The sequence below is a fragment of the Papilio polytes genome, unplaced genomic scaffold (genome assembly GCF_000836215.1).
Source record: "Papilio polytes unplaced genomic scaffold, Ppol_1.0 DF824146.1, whole genome shotgun sequence".
Lineage (NCBI taxonomy): Eukaryota > Metazoa > Arthropoda > Insecta > Lepidoptera > Papilionidae > Papilio > Papilio polytes.
The window spans coordinates 962,604-981,022 of NW_013525058.1; the positions used below are offsets into that span (position 1 = coordinate 962,604).

Here is an 18,419-nt window from a genome sequence, read left to right on the forward strand (position 1 = left end):
TACCGAAAAAAAGTAACTTCATATTTAATAAACATCCGGTATGACACGAAAACATCTATTTAATAACTAGCTCTCACCCGCGACTCTGTCCGGGCAAAATTGAATAAAACCAAATTAGTAGCCTAAGTGTTCTTCCAAACTATGTTCTACATATATGCAAAATTTCAGCGATATCCGTTGAGCTGTTCTGAAGATACATAATAGGAAATGTCCATCCATTTAAACTTTCGAATTTATAATAAGTATGTATGTATGTACATTTTAGGATGACTAATGTGTGGAAGTGCAGCACATACTAACTATGCGGACCCTTCGCGGGAACAAGGGCAATTTACGATGACATTTTAGGTACATTAAAACAAAACAGTCAAGCAACTTTGAAGGTTATTGAAGAAGTAATTAATGGATTATACGAAAGTTAAGTAACATCAGTGACGACTGAAATTAAATACGAGAACATGTTGTTCTGACACGCTGGTGGTAATAATAATCATTATGACGTAGCCGATTACAATAAAAACACGATTACGTAATAAGTACTTGATAAATAAATACAGCTTTAATGATATATATTATCTATTTAATAGATTTATAAAATGAATTTTGTTACCATAAATAAAATATTTTGACCCTTAATGTGTTTGATTTGAATGATTTACATTATTTTCATATAAATAAGTATAAGATAGATATCAGAAGAATCGCTCTACAACGATAATGATACAGGACCGTTTTTAAAGAAACAATCTACTATCTTGTAGGCAGTTTCATACTGATCTTTAGCTTTCGATGCCTTACATTCGTTGAAAGTTTTCTCAATGGCCTCTTTCTTATCGCTGTTGGCGAAGATTTTCATTGTTCTTTCATAATTAAAATAACCTTGATCGTTTATTAAATTCAATGATTTGCAAAGGCAGAATAAATATTTTTCATTTGTTTCGTTTTCGGGGAGGTTCCAAGGTAACGTGTTGGTCAAGGAGTCGGCCGGAGCTCCGGTATTCTTAATGCATTGATCTGCAGCTATCTTCACTTTGTCAACCATCTGCGTTGGCATTTTGACAAGCACCTATGAAATAAAAACGTATTAAGTTCACAGATTTTATCGATGGTATTATGATGTCACGCGTTAGTTGACGGCAGATGAGTGCGAGATGCATGCACGATGCATTCGGTAGGCATGGGTTAGTTGGAGGGAGTTATCGGTAAACCTTCTTCGTTCGTTTATAAAATTATACATGAACGCAGACAACGTACAGGAAAATAAATCAATTAAAATCCCTAGTTGTGTGAATAAATTTAATAAAGATTTTTTCACTTCTTCTCTCTTTTGTCTACTAAAAATAAATAAGGTAAAAAATCAGTTTACTTGCTAGCCCATATAAAAACAAAAATGTTTTCTAGACTAGCTGTCAACCGCGACCCCGCGCGTAATTAAATTCTAAGTACACTAACACCTTATGGATCTTTGATGTCTGAAATAAATGATTATTATTATTATTATTATTATTATTATTATGTACTTGAAATAGATGGATGGATTGCGTGAAAGGTGACATGATCAAGAAGGGAGTGGTGACTGAGATGACGGATGATAGGGTTATTTGGAGGACGAAAACCCGGTGCGCCAACCCTACGGTAGCAGGATAGGGTATGTGAGATGATGAGTAAGTAGCCTATGTATTTTTCCAGACTATGTTCTATATCTGTTCTAAATTACATTGCGATGACTCTAAACCCTTAACCCGTTCGATACAAACTTACAATAATTAATTGAAAAGCAAAAAAACTTACCGGTGATGCATTTGCTCCCAAAAGACAGGCAGATATGATCAGAATTGAGTAAATCATTTTGCTAAGTAATTTTGTAGATGATAAACGAAGCACGCACAAAGTACAGATGACTTACTAAATTAACATTACCGGTATTTATACAATTATCTACGTTTATATAATTTGACATCGACAGTCTTAAATATTGAATAAATTATCAAATTAACAAAAAAAATATTAGCAAGTTTATGAGTATTTATGTTTTTGTAGTTGGTTGTTGTAATATTTACATATACATACATACATTATATAATATTTATAATTTCACATTACAAAAGTTTGAAAACATCAATACTAATTACATTTAAATCATTTACCAAATAAAAAGGATAGGAATAATAATTTCGATTACTGTTCATTCTATCGATCGATCGATTTTCGTGCATAACACTCTACTTGTGATACTTTGAACTACGAATAGGGTTTGAAAAAGTATTTATTTCAAAATAACAATCAAAAAGCAAGATGCACTGAGCCAGCTTTTATTTCACACCTGGTGTTTATCATTTCATCTCCAATCTTATTGACAACCATTTGTATGATTAAAACTTGCAACTAAAACCAGTTTATATTCTAGACATTGTACTCCTTGACCGCGAAAAAAGAAACACAAATTAAAACGAGTATTTTATTCAAAGAACACAAAGTATTTTGTGAAAAACATTTTTTTATATAACGTAACAAAAAGTTAGATAAACATTTAATATACAAGCACGTGCAATGCAATTTTAACAGGTGATTTTGTATAGAAGCAGTTAGCGATTTTGTATATAGTGTAATAATCGTTCGGTCCAGTAAGTTCGTTACAACGAGCCAACAATATTCTATACAATTCCACATCTTGCGACTTCAGGGAGTCGTAGAAGAGGTCAATGAACTTGTCAACCATAACTTTTCCATCTTTATCGTAGAATTCCATTTCTTTAGCGAGGCATAGTAAGAATTTTCCGTTAACCTCACTTTCTTCCAGCTTCCACGGTAAGAGTTGATGCGTTACAGCAGGGCTGGCACCTGACTCTCTCACGCATATCTCTTCTTTTCTCGTGATCAGTGATACAAGATCTGGTTGAAGCACAAGGATGGGCTGAAAAACAAAAATAAAACATTATAAGTATTAATATGAGAAGCAAAATTCTTATACCCAGCCTAGTAAATGCCAAAAATATAACAAACATATCATATCATATATCATATGTCAATGATAATTAAATTTATACACATAAAAACGAAGTTTTGTCCCCGATGTATTGTTTCTTGAAAAAATAAATCAAATAAGTAAGGCTGCAATTAACTGCTAGCATGTAATTCAAGAATTAAATAAAAATTAGAAATTTGAATACACTTCTAAAATATAAGAATAATAAACTCTACCTTATTTCCTTCGCTACTTGTATGCTCGTGCGACTGCGCAACGACCACAATACCAAAGATCAATAAAATGTTAACGAACATTTTGATTGAAATTAACATTGTATCAGTTATTTGAAGAGTCCACTGCTAACACTTGAAGTGTTACAATCACTGAATAACCAATAAAGTGGAAAATCTTTTTATACTTTACATTTTGTTGTTTTCGTGGCGATAACGTTTAAGATTCCATTATTTATCATCTTTAAGCTGATTGGGCTTTTAGAGATCGGTGGCTCATGAACTTAGTGTAAAAGCTACATTCATTTAATTTTAATGATAACTTAAAAGTCTCTCCTTCCTCGTTTATTTTTAAAGTTAACCGCACATGACATATGAATAGCTTTTTAACCATATATTTAAAACAACTTGACTTGATTAAATTAGCAATTTCATTATATTCTTCCTCCTACCTAATAAAAGTAGGTTACGGGATATGTATTACTGGCTTTCCGCTCGCGACTCCTACCGCGTGGTATTAAAAAAGACAAAAGCAAGTAGCCTATGTATTCTTCCATACTATCCTCTACATCTATGCCAAAGTTCATCAAGATTTGTACTATAAATCCTAACAAACATCCATCTTCATCAACGCCATCATTATCCTACTCCCGTAGGGTCGGCGCTGCAGGTTTTTGTCCTCCACATAACTCTATCATACGTCATCTCAGACATCACTCCCTTTTTGATTTTGTAACCTTTCACGCAATCCATCCATCTCTTTCTAGGATACATCCATCTATATTTACTTTCATATTTATGATATAATTAAAAAGTAAGATTTCCATAGAAGAACCCCACAAAAAATATTTTGCGTTCGCATCTGCTTGTCTGATATTTTGACCTTTAACAATCGAAAAAAAGGAACGAAGTGAACAACAAAATCGATGCGAATACCATCAATTAGAATGCAATAAAACTAAATCAACACTTATAAAAAATCGTTTCATTAGTGTTTCAACTCTTGTACTTTTATTTCCTAAATATGTAAGTTTCACCTTTAAATCCAACTGTTTAGTTTTAGCGGCAAGTATGTATATAATCATCTCCTCTGTCTTATCCTACTCCTGTAGGGACGGCGCACCAGGATTTCGCCCTCCAAATAACTCTAACATCCGCCATGTCAGGCATAACTCCCTTCCTGATCATGTAACCTTTCACGCAATCCATCAATTTTTTCTATGCCTACCTCCACCGATGCACTCCACATTCATAACATATTTGGAAATATATCGCCTGCTTAAATAAGTTAAAAATAGCGAAGGAAAAAATTAACGCGATCCCTAGATGCTCTATCTAGGGAGACTACATAAAATACGCCAAACGCACCTTTAAAATAAGTAGTAAAATTCAAAATAAAGCCAATGAATAATTGTTAATGCAACATAATTCTCACATGCTTGATGCTATTATTGAGTAACTAGCTTTCGCTCGCGGCTCCGACCGCATGGAATTTTAAAAAAAAAGAGACGCTATGTGTTCTTGAAGACCATCCTCTACATCTACATCAAATTTCATCGAAATCCGTTCGGCCGTTTAGGCTACAAACTCTAACTAACATCAATCCAAACTTACGCATTTATAATATTAGTAAGCGCCAATAGTCTAATGGTTTGGGGTAGGGACTACCGATCTTGCGGTCGAAGGTTCGAATCCCGCCATTCGACTATTGTCGTGTACCATATCTTAGCACAAGCCCTAGAGCTTAGTTGGAATGGTTAAAGGAAATATTAGTAAATTAACAAAAATCTCCTAATATTTTTATAAAAAAGAAAAAAAAGTAACTATAAAGTATAAAGTATAATAAAAAGTGATTTCCTCGAATTGTCTAGAAATTTCAACAAGAAGTTCTAAAAATAGTACTCGTATTCTCAAGAGTTATTGCTTAACATAAGTAAAAAGCAAATACGTAGTGAATAATTTTAACAAAAACTGTTCTGTATTCTAGAAACCAAGTTATTCACGACATGGGTCATTTATTTTTTCGGATAAAATATATTACTACATCTTATTATAAAACGTTTTATTAACTAACTAACTTATGTCTTGTGAATTTATAAGTAAAATATACTTTAACAATAGACAATTCGGTACTAATATTAAACGTCGTAAACATTTAATTTTGACATAATAGATACATCTATACTAATATTAGAGGAAGGAAAGATTTTTATTTTTGTATATATTGAAATAACTCAAAAACTACTAGGTCGATTTAAAAAATTATTACCGTTAGAAAGGTAATTTATCTATGAGTAACATAGGCTTTTCTTAATTGTACGCTGGCGAAGTCGCGAGCAGCACCGAGTAATAAATAAATCTGACACAATTGTACATCTACGTGTGCGGTTGACAAACTTACTAGCTAAATTTTTTTTTTATTATTTGTTAAACTAGCGCTTGACCACGATCCCACCTAAAGGAACATAACCATTTTAATTGTTATATTAAAACAATTAAAATGGTTTTGGGAGGCTTTAATGATTAATGCGAACAATCTGCTTGCATCTCCTTGAAAAGTTTGAGTAAATCGGAACCACACTTTGCGGTCCACTGATCTTGAGATCTTGATGTTATTCTTAAGATTGCTCTTTTTTTTGCCGCCCTCTCGTTCCTCTAACGCATTTTAGTCAGGGACCTGGGGAGCGAGTGTATCTTTTTCCTTTATTTTTAAGTTGAAACATAAATTCACATTAAAATCTTATTATTATTTATGACAGTTTATATCACTTTATCTAAGCCAAATTAAAAACAATACAATATTAACGTTCACAACGTTGAACTTTAAAACAATATGTATCATTACTTAACATACATTTGTATCAATGTAATGCCAGATTTGTGGATATATGTAAAAACTTCGGGGCAAATTAATTTAACAGCTAAAAGGAAAATTCATTTGGCTTTTTACTTGAACGTTATTTATTTACAAATTTTATAATATCCTTGCAAATAACTATAAAACACGTAAAAGATTTTGTAATTTACTCATTCATCGGTTACTTTGAGAGCAGGATAGTGAAAATAAAAGTGAATTTACAAAAATGAACATTTTCATAATATTGCTGATTTCTGGTATTTGTCTGTTGGGCACAAATGCGTCGAAAGTAAGTCAGTTTAAACTTGGTCAAAGCTAATATCAAAAATAATACTGTCCCAATCTTTCATATACTAATATTATAATTATAAAGTGGAAAGATTTGTATTTTTGTATGTATTGAAAACTTAAAAACTAATGGTCCGATTTCAAAAATTCTTTTACCTTTAAAAAGCTACATTATCGCTGAGTAACATAGGCTAGTTTTACTATTTTTTAATTTCACGTAAACCAAGTCGTGAGGAACAGCTAGTATGTAATAAGCACGTATTATACTCTCATTATATATATTTACGCTGTATTTTTTTCTTCATTACGAGAAAATTCCATCTATTTTTGGACATACACAAATAACGATTATTGTATCATTTTATTAGTGATATTTATGTTAACTGAACTATTTTGCTGTAATAAACGTGCAGTTTCTAAGAATAATCCTTTAATCTAACGAATTATTACTGAATCAAATCTTTCTACTGATTATTATAACTGTTGCACATTTTACAGGTACCTTTTAAAATGCCATCAAAGTTTTTCGAAAAAGCAAAGGTGGTAAGCGAAATGTGTATAAGAGAAGTTGGTGCACCTTCAGACTTTATGGAACATCTTTTCCCATGGAATTATCCCAAAAATGAACTAAACGAAAAGTCTTTGTTTTGCTTCGTAACAACCTTGGGTTTGGCAAATCAAGACGGTACATTTTACAGAGAAAAAGTACATCCAATTTTTGCCAGCAGTGAAAAATTCGAGGACATCAAGAAAGCGTTCGCAGACTGTGAAGGTAAAAGAGGAAATAATTCACAAGAGACAGCATACGTCATATCCGAATGCTTCTTTGACAAAGTACCAATCAGGTTCTTGATGTGAAAATATTCTTAAAATATTTTCAGTTAGAATAAACCGCTTTTGAAAACATGTTTGAATTTCTAAAAAAAGGTAATTAGTCGAAATAAACCTTAGTTTGCATTGTTTACCTTTGTTTAATTTATTTCCTTCTTTTGTAAATGCAAAAAAATTTAAATCAATCATTTTTAATATCTAACCCACTGCCCACATAAAGAGACGTAAGCGCAGGAACGTGTGTTAGCTTTAAGAAATAAATCAATTAACTTCGACATCTATTTTCGATCTAAATCAAAAATGCGCATTCTGCACTCATTTAATGCTCTTCGAACATTGTGGCATGGTGTTTCTGATTCCAATTTGAATAACGGAAACCATTTAAATGTACTTGTTCTTACCAACCAGTTTCTTAATATTCTAGATACTCATTACCCGCGAGAAAAGAAATACATAAATTAAATAAGTATTTTATTAGCAGAATGACATAAAATCATTTATAAAAAAATAATTACGTAGGTATAGAAAATATTACAAAAAGTACGTGTAGCATATCTTAATATACAAGTACGTGCAATGCCATTTTAACAGGCGTGTTTGTATGGAAACAGTTAGCGATCTTGTACACAGTATAGTAAGCGTTCGGTCCAGTAAGTTCGTTACAATGAGCCAACAATTTTCTGTAAGATTCCACATCTTGCGACTTCAAGGAGTCGTAGAAGAGGTCAATGAACTTGTCAACCTTGAGTTTACCATCTTTCTCGTGGAATTCCATTTCTTTAGCGAGGCAGAGTAAGAATTTTCCGTTCACTTCACTTTCCTCTACCCTCCATGGTAAGAGTTTGTGCATTATAGCAGGGCTGGCGCCTGAATGTTTAACGCAAATATCGCCTTTTGTCGTGATCAGGGAAACAAGATCATGTTCAAGCGGAAGGATGGGCTGAAAAACAAAAAACACTATATTATACGTATTCCCTGTACCCTTTCTTAAGGTAATTACTTTATTGGTTGAAGGTAAAGTTTAACACAGACAAAGTTAATGTAGAAGAGCCTAAAAACTAAAAGGATCATTTTCATGAAAATAAAAAAAAACCGTTTTAAATTTTTAATCAAGGAGCAAGCTACTCTGTCCGCGTGTAATTATAAAAACAAAAGAAAGTAGGCTATGTGTTCTTCCAAGCTAACTTCGACATCTATGCCAAATTTAATAGAAGTCCGTTCAGCTACAAACTCTAACGAACATTCATCCATCCCTGTAAACTTTCGCATTTAAATTATTAGTTAGATTAACTTTTGCCCGCGACTTTAGCTGTGCGAAAATAAAAAAGAAATACCTATTATTTTTAGAAGGATAGAAAATATGTTCTTCCAGTAATTCTATTAAGCCGTATTGGAAATAAACAGTAACAAAAATTCATCCAACCAAAATTTCACATGTATAATGTTGTATGTTTAGTCCATTTGGATCGGGTTTTAAAACGTACTCGTAGTTATTATATAAATATTTAAAAAAAAATGTTTTGTTTCTTGACAAAAAAAAGTAAAAATCAAAGTAAAGTTGCGATTGCTAGTAAATAATCTATGATTATTAAAGAGATACATAAAAAATAATAACTAATTCGAAAAATCTTTTCTTAAAAACATAAATTAAAGAAAAACTTTACCTTATTGCCTTCATCACTTGTATGCTCGTGCGCCTGCGCAACGACCACAATACCAAAGATCAATAAAAAGTTAACAAACATTTTTGATTGAAATTACAATTGTATCAATTATTTGAAGAGTCCACTGCTAACACTTGAAGTGTTACAATCACTGAATAACCAATAAAGTGGAAAATCTTTTTATACTTTACATTTAGTTGTTTTCGTGGCGATAACGTTTAAGATTCCTTATTAATCCATTATTTAGCATCATTATGTTGATTGGGCTTTTAGGGATCGGTGGCTCAACGACTATTTGTAAAAGCTATTTTTAATAAACTAGATATGCCTGCGACTTCTTCTGTGCGAAGATAAAAATACAGTAAGTAGCATGTGTTCTATATATGTGCCAATTTCATCGAGATCTTTAAAGCAGTTTTGGAGATACGTAGACATTTATTCGTAGCTGTCGTATTTACAATATTTTATTACTTTGTTTTTTTATTTTAATTAGAAACATTAGTAGATCTTTATTAATTTACTAATATTTCCTTTAACCATTCCAACTAATTTCTAGGCTTGTGCTAGATGTCGTTCACAATAGTCAAATGGCGGGATTCGAACTTCGACCGCAAGATCGGTAGTCCGTACCACAAAACATTACGCTATTGGCGCTTAATAATATGAAATGTATGGTTTTAATAATAACTTAAAAGTTACCTTTACTCCCTAATTTACCATTAAATTTACCTACAAAACCCCATACTAATGTACACAATAACTTGAAAACCATATAATACATACGTTTACTAATTTTTAAAATTACTACGTAATTAGTTGGTTACTTAAAAATGACATAAACCTGCAAACTTGCGTTAGTTAAAAAATGCCAAATTTTGACTGTATTCAAAATAATGAGAATCGATTAATAGCTTGTGGGGTGCCATCGACATAACGTGGACTTCGGAACCGATAGGGTATTTTTACGATCGAGGGATATTTTCTATTACATGCAAATAGCCAACTGGTAAGCGGTGACTGAAATAAACAGTGGTTAATTTCGCATTAACTGTTCACGAAAGGACCGTTCGACTACTAAAGAAAGTAAGCATGTTTTGTAAATTTTATTCTCTTCTCTGTCGAATAAAAATAAGTTAAGTGTAATTGCCATAAAAAAGTATTTAATTAAAATACTTGTCATTTTCATAGAAGAACCCAGCAAAAATATCATCCATTCGTGTCTGCCATGTTTGATAATTTGACCTTCAACGATCGAAAAAAAGAAACAAAGTGAACAATAAAATCGATTCGAATACCTCTAATTACAATGCAATAAAGCTAAATCAACACTTAAAATTAAAGCGTTTCATTACAGTTGAATTAATGTTTTAACTTGGACTAGCATTACATGTTGATTTGGTTAATAGCCAAAGTGTTTTTTTTTAATTACCGACGCATCATAGGTAAACGTGTAAACGCACTATCTTGATTTATTCCATCTACAAGAATACCGTGTTGGTAACCATCAATTGCATGTAGCGATATTGTAAAACCGGTAATCAGAATTTCACGGAGTCCACAAGTTTACTACTAACTTGTCTTTTATTCTTAATATGATTATATTATTCTTAAGGCGCTGATCGATAATGATCAAATTGAATACAATTCCTGTTTTTTTTTATATTATTTCATAGTATTTAGGCTCAAGCTTCAAGCTAATCAAAGGTATCGTGTTTGAGTATTTACTATATTATGTGTGTTCTAATATTACATTTTCTTTGTCAAATTTATGCATGTTTTTTTAATAATTTATGGCTATGCGTCCCATCCCCTATAGGATATTAACTAATTTCACTGTTTAGAAAGGGATTTACTTATAGTAAAACATTCGTTTTTACAGCTGTTTCTTTATAAAAAAATTAAATCTGTTTCGTCAATATTTTATTTCAAGTATCATGTTAGTATCCAATTACAAAAATTATTTACATTTTATATTCTTATTGCACGGCCAATATTACTGGAGATTTAGTGTGAAAGCAATTCGCAACTTTATAGATAGTAAAGTATTGATTTTTGCCGCTTTCTTTATTGCAATTTTTCAATAATTGTTTGAATTTTTCTATGTCGTACTCCTTCAGCGAACTCTTGAAGAGCGCTATAAAATGATCTACATTCAAGTGACCATTTTCCTCGTCGCATTTTAATTCCTTACTTAAACATAGTAAAAATTTTCCATTCGTTTCATTTTCTTCTAACTTCCATGGTATCAGATTTGTCAGTAATTCTGGGCCAGCTCCGACTTCCTTGTAGCATTTCGCTGCATTTACGGAGATTTGTTCTACCAATTTTGGATCCAGTATAACAATTGGCTGGAACATATTAACAATCATTAGTTAAATTAAATACATCGTTTATTATACTTTTCAATGAGAAAGTCAGAAGGAGATTAAATGTCAAAATATAATAAATGGATAACCATAGAATGTTTGATACAAAAATTGTTATACATATGTTGCTTTTCGGGTAAATAAGTCGAGCAGATATGAATGACATTGCAGCGACAGTAACCAATTCTTAAGCAATATCATTCAATCATCATCGTCACCAGCTCACTATACGTCCCCACTGTAGGGCTCGGAGCCTACCCTAAGTTAGGGATGACTGAGCCATAGTCAACCACGTTAGACCAGTTCAGGTTTAAAACAGGTGTCCAACATTGTTAATATCCGTAAATATAAAAAATTACAAAATGTTCTTCGTCATTTAGTAATTATCATAAAATTATAAACAAATACCTTATTTCCACTGCATTGAATGACTGTCGCGATGCAAATAATAAATACAAAATACAGCATTTTATTGAAATTATAGATGCAATACTAAAAAGTATCTTTTACAACAGGAAACTAAATCAAACATCGAACTAAGAAATACTTATATACTGTAATTTTGTGGATATCATCGTCTATTAAATTCTATTTATCTTTTATTTGATCTATTATATGTAATCTTCATATTTATCTTATAAGATTTAGAGATCTTCAGTTATGTGCTTTGATCGGTTTTTAATATTAGTACAAAAATATTTGCAGTGTTATGTATCAAAATATTATACTTAATTTCTTCAGCTATGTTCACCTAAGATTTTTTTAATGTATCTTAAGGTTTGTGAATTACATATTTTATGATACGTAAATAATGTATATTTGTCAATATTATTTTTTTACTATCATTTACAATTGTCGGTTTTTTACTGTCAGAACCCCGCCTGTCTTATGTTCCATTTATATTATATTTTGATATTTAACTCCTGATATTATGTCGTCTAATAATATTTATAATCATTACATCAACATGAAAACCTGTTCTACAAAGACGTTTAAACAATTATGTTAAGAAATATAGCTAGAAAAAAATAAAATATCATACAACTGCATTGGTTATTATGAAAATAAAAACACACTTGTAATAGGTAAAATTAATACCCACTATTTGATATGCATCTGACATTTAAGAGTATCTTATAATGTAATATTTTAAGAAAACATCGCACAATATTCTTTAATAAGCGATCCTTTTCAAAAAGTGACGATATAATATCAACATCCCACCACCATCATCATCATCACCAGTTCACTATACGTCCCCACTAAGGGGATCTATCTACACAATATGCCTCATGTTTACTCTAAACCTACTAATTAGATCAATACAGACTTTACAATTTAAGAGACTTCTTCCAGATATTAAATGATTATCTCTGCCTACAAACATCAATACTAGTGCAGTGCTTTATGTTTTCAGTTTACAGAAGCTTCTTGTGTTTAAACTAAATTGAACAATGCGTATCGCATGTTTAATAGACAAAGAAACTCAATTCATTAGAACTAAATACATCATTTTATAATTACGACGTGTCAGAAAACATTTATATGTAAATTTGTAACACCGTTAATGGCTTAATCATAGATGCACGCAACAAATGTATTCACAGTTTAGCCACACTAACATCCGGTGAAACTGTGTCTACATCTCCAAGGTAACACATGATTATGGGCCACAAAAAGTTGTTTCCGCCTCGAATCAATAAATCACGACGACCGGACCTTAACTAACATAATTTGACAACTTCATTAAATTGTAATCAAAGTGAAGTAACCTTAGCAAATGTATTATTAATTCATGTAAATTGAATCCTGATACATACTATCATATAAAGTGGAAATATTAGATCGTTTGCATCCGAAACTGAACCGATTTTAAAAATTCTTTCGCCATTAGAAAACTACATCAATGAGCAACGGAAAGGATATGGGTATGACAGAAAAGATATAAGGGAAAATATTATTGGCCACCCAGTCACCCAGAAAAAGATGGGGCCGATTGCTAGTACCCAATAGCAGGCAGTATTCGAACACAGGGTTATTAAAACAATTATGTATCTAACAAAGTAATGTAATCAATAAATAGTCATAACATAATTTTTAACTAAACATTCAAAGAAGAATATGCTGTTTGGTGCCATGGTAGTAACATTTGTAAATTTCAAAGGCGGTATCCGCGTGATCTTTGCCTGTTTTCTTTTTGCATTCTTCTAGAAGTTTCTCAGAGGCTACCTTGTCAACACCTGTTGGTAATTTAGCTAAAGCTTCAGATACATTCAATTTTCCTTCGTCTGATATGATACCTGATTTTTTAAAGAAGCATAATGTGAATTTCTTTAGCGCCTCGTCGTCTTCGAATACACCTTTCTTCGCTTCAGCTAACACTTCCGATTTAACTCCACTTTCTTTCATACATTCTGCTGTATGTAAATGGGCTTTCTCCTTTTGAGCATGTGATAAGTGGACCGTCTGTAATAAAAATGTTCAGGTGTATATTTATTAAACTACTTTATTCAAGTCAAGATAAAATTTTAATTTCGAAAATTCATTTTGCTTTCAAATTTTGCAACAACCCAACATTGAAATGAAAAAATGAATAACAATTTATATTTAAATTAAAAAAAATACTTACATGAGCTTCACTACCTCCGACTGATAACACAAAACATAAGAAAAGTAGTGAATTCATTATGATATTGTTTTCTTTTCCAAGTTGATGTCTTGTCTAAATACATCAATTGAACACACACTATTTTTATACAGACTGTAAGAAGGAGATCAAGTTTTATCAAGAAGTTAACCTCATTCATTACCACCCGGTATTCTTCTTTCGGAAGACATTTACGGTAACATTATGAATGAGAAATTATAATTGAATTTATTTACCTCGTCCGATATGGTGAATCAGGTCAGTATTTGACCTAGTTCAGTTCTTATAAGTACAAAAATGTAGCTGGCAACTGTGTCATTATATACCTCAACAGATTATGATAAGTATAAGCTGTTAGCAACAAATTGATTGGAACAGTTTACAAGCTAACGTTATAAATCGTCAATTATTCATTAATTTTACAAGTAGCTGAGACATAGAATAGAATTTGGATAAAACGAATAACTTTGATTATCTCTTCTCTGTTACATTCTAGAAATAACAAATATTTGCATAAAACCGGCACACTGGATAACCCTAACTACACAAATATGATCAAATCTTACTAAAATATAAATGCGAAAGTTGAGATTACGACAGAAGGATGTTTGTTAGAGTTTACTGCCTAAACAGCTGAACAGATCTCGATGAAAGGTTAGAGCAAAGTCTGGAAGAACACATGGCCTACTTCCGTTTATTTTTATTTAAACGAATGGAGTTGCGAACGAACGCTAGTATGTATTTATGTAAATATTGGAAGCCGGGCGACGAATGCTGAATGCTAATATTTCGACTATCATCGACCTCAACGCCTCGGTCACATTAAACGTCCAAAGTCAAACTTGAATAAGATTCAACAGTTTTCATTGTGTGGTAATCAATGGAACTGCATTATGTTTAAAATTCTACTTATTTGGTTAATTCATACCGTGTTCTATACCTATATATCATATTTTGTTGTTTGTTTCAAACCAGTAAACGACTGATATCGCCTACTGCTACTGAAAACAATAACTGTCTTGAATTAATGAATAAAAATCAATTATTTATGTACATTGTGATCAAATGCGGCTAAGGATAATTTCTTTAAGATTTTGTTATCTGATTGACGTCAATAAGAGAGCGCGCACTCTTTTGACAAAACTATCGAATACTGTTTAGTCGCACTTTGATTCCTATAAGCTTTTATGGAGTTGCGCACACTATTGTTCACACTACGATTTTTAGTTCTACAATTAAACAGTTAAATAGGCTGCACACAATTATCGCATAACAGTTGTGCGATAGTTTAGTCAAAGGTGTGCGTCCGCTTTTCATCGGAATAAAATAGCAAGATTATAGAATACGATAACAGATTAACAATTCAGTGTTGACAGAATCTTGAAGAAAACCAATTAAAAATATTAATAAACCAATAAAAGCAAATTATTATAATTAACCTTCATAAAACCTCAGTTATTGATCTTGCCTTAGTAAACTAATTCTACAACGTTAAGACGAAAATTAGCATTGAACTACGCAGGGAAGCCATTGTAAATTCCAGGGGAGTGGAACCTTTTTAGTTTATTTGCTTATGGGTTATGTTTTTCTCAGGTGCATTCATTTTATTCTAAACCTTGAACGGCTTATACTGAGGTGCTGTAATTAATAAGTGTTAGGTTGAACTAAGTTACAACGGAGTAAAACTCAAGTAACGTAGTTCGGAAACGCATTTCATGAAGTTATCTAACCAAAAACACTAAAAAACTGTTGAAAGTAGCTGAGAAACCGGCCATTAACAAATGTTGTTTGTAATAATGATTTGTCTAAGTCGAACTGAATTTTAATAGCAGGAAAAGTAACAATAGGTATATTTTCTATATCAAAAAGATATTTATTCAGTAGTAAATGTTTAGTAGTTCTGAAGAACAATACAGATTATAGTTCTAAGGCTTCAATTTTACGTGTAATATTTGATCTACTTAGTCTCCATCATTGTCGAACAAACAACGCACGTTCGAATAACTTTTTTCATTAACCATCCCCAGGCAACGACGCTTGTGTTAAGAAGTGATAATAAATTTTAAAACTATAGTCACTATACAAAAGGTACATCATTAATCTATTACTAATAAATTTTATAGTAACTTTCCAACTTTGCTAAAGTCATGCCTAGTTATTATAAATGGTAGGATGTTTCTCCAGTGATTCCTCATTCCGACTCTCTTTGATTTTACTTTGAGTTCCGTGAAATATCAGAATTTGATGTCTGGTTGTTCATCGCGTACTAAACGCGTAATAATATCAAAGTATACCAGTAACTACCGATTGTCTATTTACAAGTGAGACTCAAATTTAACTCCTGTCTCTTTGGTACTGATAATTCCCTTTTGTGACCTTGCAAATGAATCTAACTGATGTGAATTAAGAAGTCCAGTCCACGAATCCCGTTCTCAGTCATAAACAACCTTTATACTTTGATACCTACATCAAAGATTATTCACAATAATTTGGTTCCTGTCATAGATTAAACATGGAAGAAACCTCAGCATGCCAGCTCCGTCGACGGCGACTAGCGAACAATCCAAACATAGCGCTGACCTTTGAACTGGGGTATCAAGTGAATGAGGGTAAAGTTGAAGACGAAACTCCCTCGCCAAGTTCTTATAAATATTCTACATACAAAGAGAATATGAATTCTGCATTACAAGAGTTTAGAAACAAACAGCAATCGTTTGAAATTCAGGTATGTTTTGATTGAACTTAAACTATTGGCTTCTGTTCCAACTAAGTGCCATTCGTTTTCTTTTACACGCCCTTTAAATCTTAATAGAAAACTGTCCTTTCCATAGATTCCCTTTTCAAGTATCCTATCCGTAGAAACTAAGTTTAAGATTATGTGTGAAGTTACGTATTATTAAAAAGCACTGTTCCCACGAAACGTTGACCTTTAATATTTTGTATAGATAACAATCGCAGTGTCATACGCGAATAAATTAACACCACAACTTGACTCATACTAATAATTTAGGAATTAAATCTATATTTTACATTAAGATAAAATAAAATTTGTTTTTTAAAGCTTGATCGTTTGCTTTATTTTTATCTATAAAATCTATAAGATAAGACCTATTGTATTTAACGTATATTCTATTTTTAGATAGAAGACTGCGAGGAGGAGGAGATAATTTTAAGCGACGACGAGGACGAATCGGAAGCAGGGCCATCTGGTGTCGACCGTCCTATAACTCCCACACCCATACAGGACTTCGGTACCAGCGTTGTTTATACTGAAGGTATATAAATGTGAAATTTTTATAATCAAGCTATATCATTGGTCCTCTAACAAAGATGGCTATACTCGTATCTTAATGTATTGAACTGTAACCTAACACGAAAATTTACGAGAAAATATTCGTTACGTGGTGTCGATGGACAACACACCGATCTCAATTTCTGAGCACCGCACTCAGAGACGATTTAAATTTATTTATACAATCGCTTATACATTTGTCATAATAAATTTAGATTGATGCCTTTCTTTAGTTACTCTGAGTGCGCACTAAAGCAATGGAATATAAGTGAACCTTGCCTATTTATATAAGTAATTGAAATTCTTCGCACATAAATATTAAATAAGTGTTTTTATAATACTCAGATGGTAACAGTAATGTTATGCATTCATATTACAAATAAAAAAAAATAATTAATGCCCGTAATTGCTGTAGGAATAAATTATCTCTTTTTGCTGAAGTAAATCTAATTGCAAATGTTTATGTAAATTTACGATTAATTGACATTGTGTGTATGGATAATAAGGCATACATTGAATAGCTAAGTTTTACTTCATATGTATGAACTGTAAGCAAAAAAATCTTATTTGTTATAATAAATGGAACTACAAGCGTAAGATGTGCTAGCACATATTGAAATTCCTCTTTCCTAACCTTACAGATGGAAGTGAAGTGTGTCGGAAACTCCAAAAAAAATAGGTCAATTTCATAAAAAGTAGTCTTAGGAAACCTTTGGAATTAACTTTCATCCTTACCTTTAATTTTAATCGCAGGTCTTAGATTGAAATTTGTTCATTTTATGCTCAATAATGCTTTCTCGCAAATTTGGTTTTAGTATGCCATTTTCATTCGAACATCCAGTACTCAAATGTTTCTTTTTATATCGAGAATACGTACGATTACGTAGACACCCTTAAATACTACTGCTTCATGACTGTATTTCTATGTAGTGTTACCTTATTTCAGGACCGCAGGCGTGCGATTTCTTAAAAGTCAAAACGTACGAACACGACTGCCCCACGGACGTGTCCGACGCAGACGACGACGAAGAAGAATGAATTTCGAACAATTAATCACAAAATAAAACGTAAACTTATATATTTGTTATATCCACAAATTGTCCAATGAAATTATCAAAACTCAAAAGTTATTTCTGTTTAATAATGCTTATGAAGATTTATAACAAATTTAAAATATACAAATATTAATGTACTTTTGGTGTTTCTTTTATTTTTTAAGATTAATATTGCTAAACTCATGGTAGCGAAAATTAGCCTAGTTTTTAACTATGGGTTT

The 18,419-nt window shown here is 31.8% G+C and overlaps 6 protein-coding genes across 6 annotated transcripts; 2 read left to right on the plus strand and 4 right to left on the minus strand.

Moving 5' to 3' along the window:
• Positions 1-558: 558 nt before the first annotated feature.
• Positions 559-1,910, minus strand: LOC106111833. Its single transcript, XM_013293990.1, has 2 exons — positions 1,792-1,910; positions 559-1,066 (listed from the first exon to the last, which is right to left on the minus strand). Exons 1-2 carry the CDS (start codon positions 1,846-1,848, stop codon positions 707-709), a joined length of 417 nt encoding a protein of 138 aa, XP_013149444.1. The 5' UTR covers positions 1,849-1,910; the 3' UTR covers positions 559-706.
• Positions 1,911-2,510: 600 nt separating this feature from the next.
• On the minus strand, positions 2,511-3,372 carry LOC106111827. The gene is made up of 2 exons (XM_013293984.1): positions 3,202-3,372; positions 2,511-2,914 (listed from the first exon to the last, which is right to left on the minus strand). Exons 1-2 carry the CDS (start codon positions 3,298-3,300, stop codon positions 2,531-2,533), a joined length of 483 nt encoding a protein of 160 aa, XP_013149438.1. The 5' UTR covers positions 3,301-3,372; the 3' UTR covers positions 2,511-2,530.
• Positions 3,373-6,140: 2,768 nt separating this feature from the next.
• On the plus strand, positions 6,141-7,313 carry LOC106111832. The gene is made up of 2 exons (XM_013293988.1): positions 6,141-6,344; positions 6,842-7,313. The coding sequence occupies exons 1-2, from the start codon at positions 6,282-6,284 to the stop codon at positions 7,199-7,201; spliced, it is 423 nt and encodes a 140-aa protein (XP_013149442.1). The 5' UTR covers positions 6,141-6,281; the 3' UTR covers positions 7,202-7,313.
• A 366-nt stretch (positions 7,314-7,679) lies between these two features.
• On the minus strand, positions 7,680-9,004 carry LOC106111807. Its single transcript, XM_013293962.1, has 2 exons — positions 8,839-9,004; positions 7,680-8,114 (listed from the first exon to the last, which is right to left on the minus strand). The coding sequence occupies exons 1-2, from the start codon at positions 8,917-8,919 to the stop codon at positions 7,731-7,733; spliced, it is 465 nt and encodes a 154-aa protein (XP_013149416.1). The 5' UTR covers positions 8,920-9,004; the 3' UTR covers positions 7,680-7,730.
• Positions 9,005-13,313: 4,309 nt separating this feature from the next.
• Positions 13,314-13,890, minus strand: LOC106111824 (B1 protein-like). Its single transcript, XM_013293980.1, has 2 exons — positions 13,834-13,890; positions 13,314-13,670 (listed from the first exon to the last, which is right to left on the minus strand). The coding sequence occupies exons 1-2, from the start codon at positions 13,888-13,890 to the stop codon at positions 13,314-13,316; spliced, it is 414 nt and encodes a 137-aa protein (XP_013149434.1).
• Positions 13,891-15,832: 1,942 nt separating this feature from the next.
• On the plus strand, positions 15,833-18,273 carry LOC106111836. Its single transcript, XM_013293993.1, has 4 exons — positions 15,833-15,939; positions 16,357-16,576; positions 16,991-17,126; positions 18,090-18,273. The coding sequence occupies exons 2-4, from the start codon at positions 16,364-16,366 to the stop codon at positions 18,179-18,181; spliced, it is 441 nt and encodes a 146-aa protein (XP_013149447.1). The 5' UTR covers positions 15,833-15,939; positions 16,357-16,363; the 3' UTR covers positions 18,182-18,273.
• The last annotated feature ends 146 nt before the right edge of the window (positions 18,274-18,419 follow it).

What these genes read in the sequence shown, in the direction of transcription:
- LOC106111833 (XM_013293990.1), bottom strand. Translation starts at nt 1,848, where the DNA reads ATGATTTACTCAATTCTGATCATATCTGCCTGTCTTTTGGGAGCAAAT. An exon ending in TGGGAGCAAATGCATCACCG is followed by an intron (nt 1,067 to 1,791) that starts GTAAGTTTTTTT and finishes TTTATTTCATAG; the next exon opens with GTGCTTGTCAAAATGCCAAC.
- LOC106111827 (XM_013293984.1), bottom strand. Translation starts at nt 3,300, where the DNA reads ATGTTAATTTCAATCAAAATGTTCGTTAACATTTTATTGATCTTTGGT. An exon ending in CAAGTAGCGAAGGAAATAAG is followed by an intron (nt 2,915 to 3,201) that starts GTAGAGTTTATT and finishes TTTGTTTTTCAG; the next exon opens with CCCATCCTTGTGCTTCAACC.
- LOC106111832 (XM_013293988.1), top strand. Translation starts at nt 6,282, where the DNA reads ATGAACATTTTCATAATATTGCTGATTTCTGGTATTTGTCTGTTGGGC. An exon ending in TGGGCACAAATGCGTCGAAA is followed by an intron (nt 6,345 to 6,841) that starts GTAAGTCAGTTT and finishes CACATTTTACAG; the next exon opens with GTACCTTTTAAAATGCCATC.
- LOC106111807 (XM_013293962.1), bottom strand. Translation starts at nt 8,919, where the DNA reads ATGTTTGTTAACTTTTTATTGATCTTTGGTATTGTGGTCGTTGCGCAG. An exon ending in CAAGTGATGAAGGCAATAAG is followed by an intron (nt 8,115 to 8,838) that starts GTAAAGTTTTTC and finishes TTTGTTTTTCAG; the next exon opens with CCCATCCTTCCGCTTGAACA.
- LOC106111824 (XM_013293980.1), bottom strand. Translation starts at nt 13,890, where the DNA reads ATGAATTCACTACTTTTCTTATGTTTTGTGTTATCAGTCGGAGGTAGT. An exon ending in TCGGAGGTAGTGAAGCTCAT is followed by an intron (nt 13,671 to 13,833) that starts GTAAGTATTTTT and finishes TTTTTATTACAG; the next exon opens with ACGGTCCACTTATCACATGC.
- LOC106111836 (XM_013293993.1), top strand. Translation starts at nt 16,364, where the DNA reads ATGGAAGAAACCTCAGCATGCCAGCTCCGTCGACGGCGACTAGCGAAC. An exon ending in AGCAATCGTTTGAAATTCAG is followed by an intron (nt 16,577 to 16,990) that starts GTATGTTTTGAT and finishes TTCTATTTTTAG; the next exon opens with ATAGAAGACTGCGAGGAGGA. An exon ending in CAGCGTTGTTTATACTGAAG is followed by an intron (nt 17,127 to 18,089) that starts GTATATAAATGT and finishes ACCTTATTTCAG; the next exon opens with GACCGCAGGCGTGCGATTTC.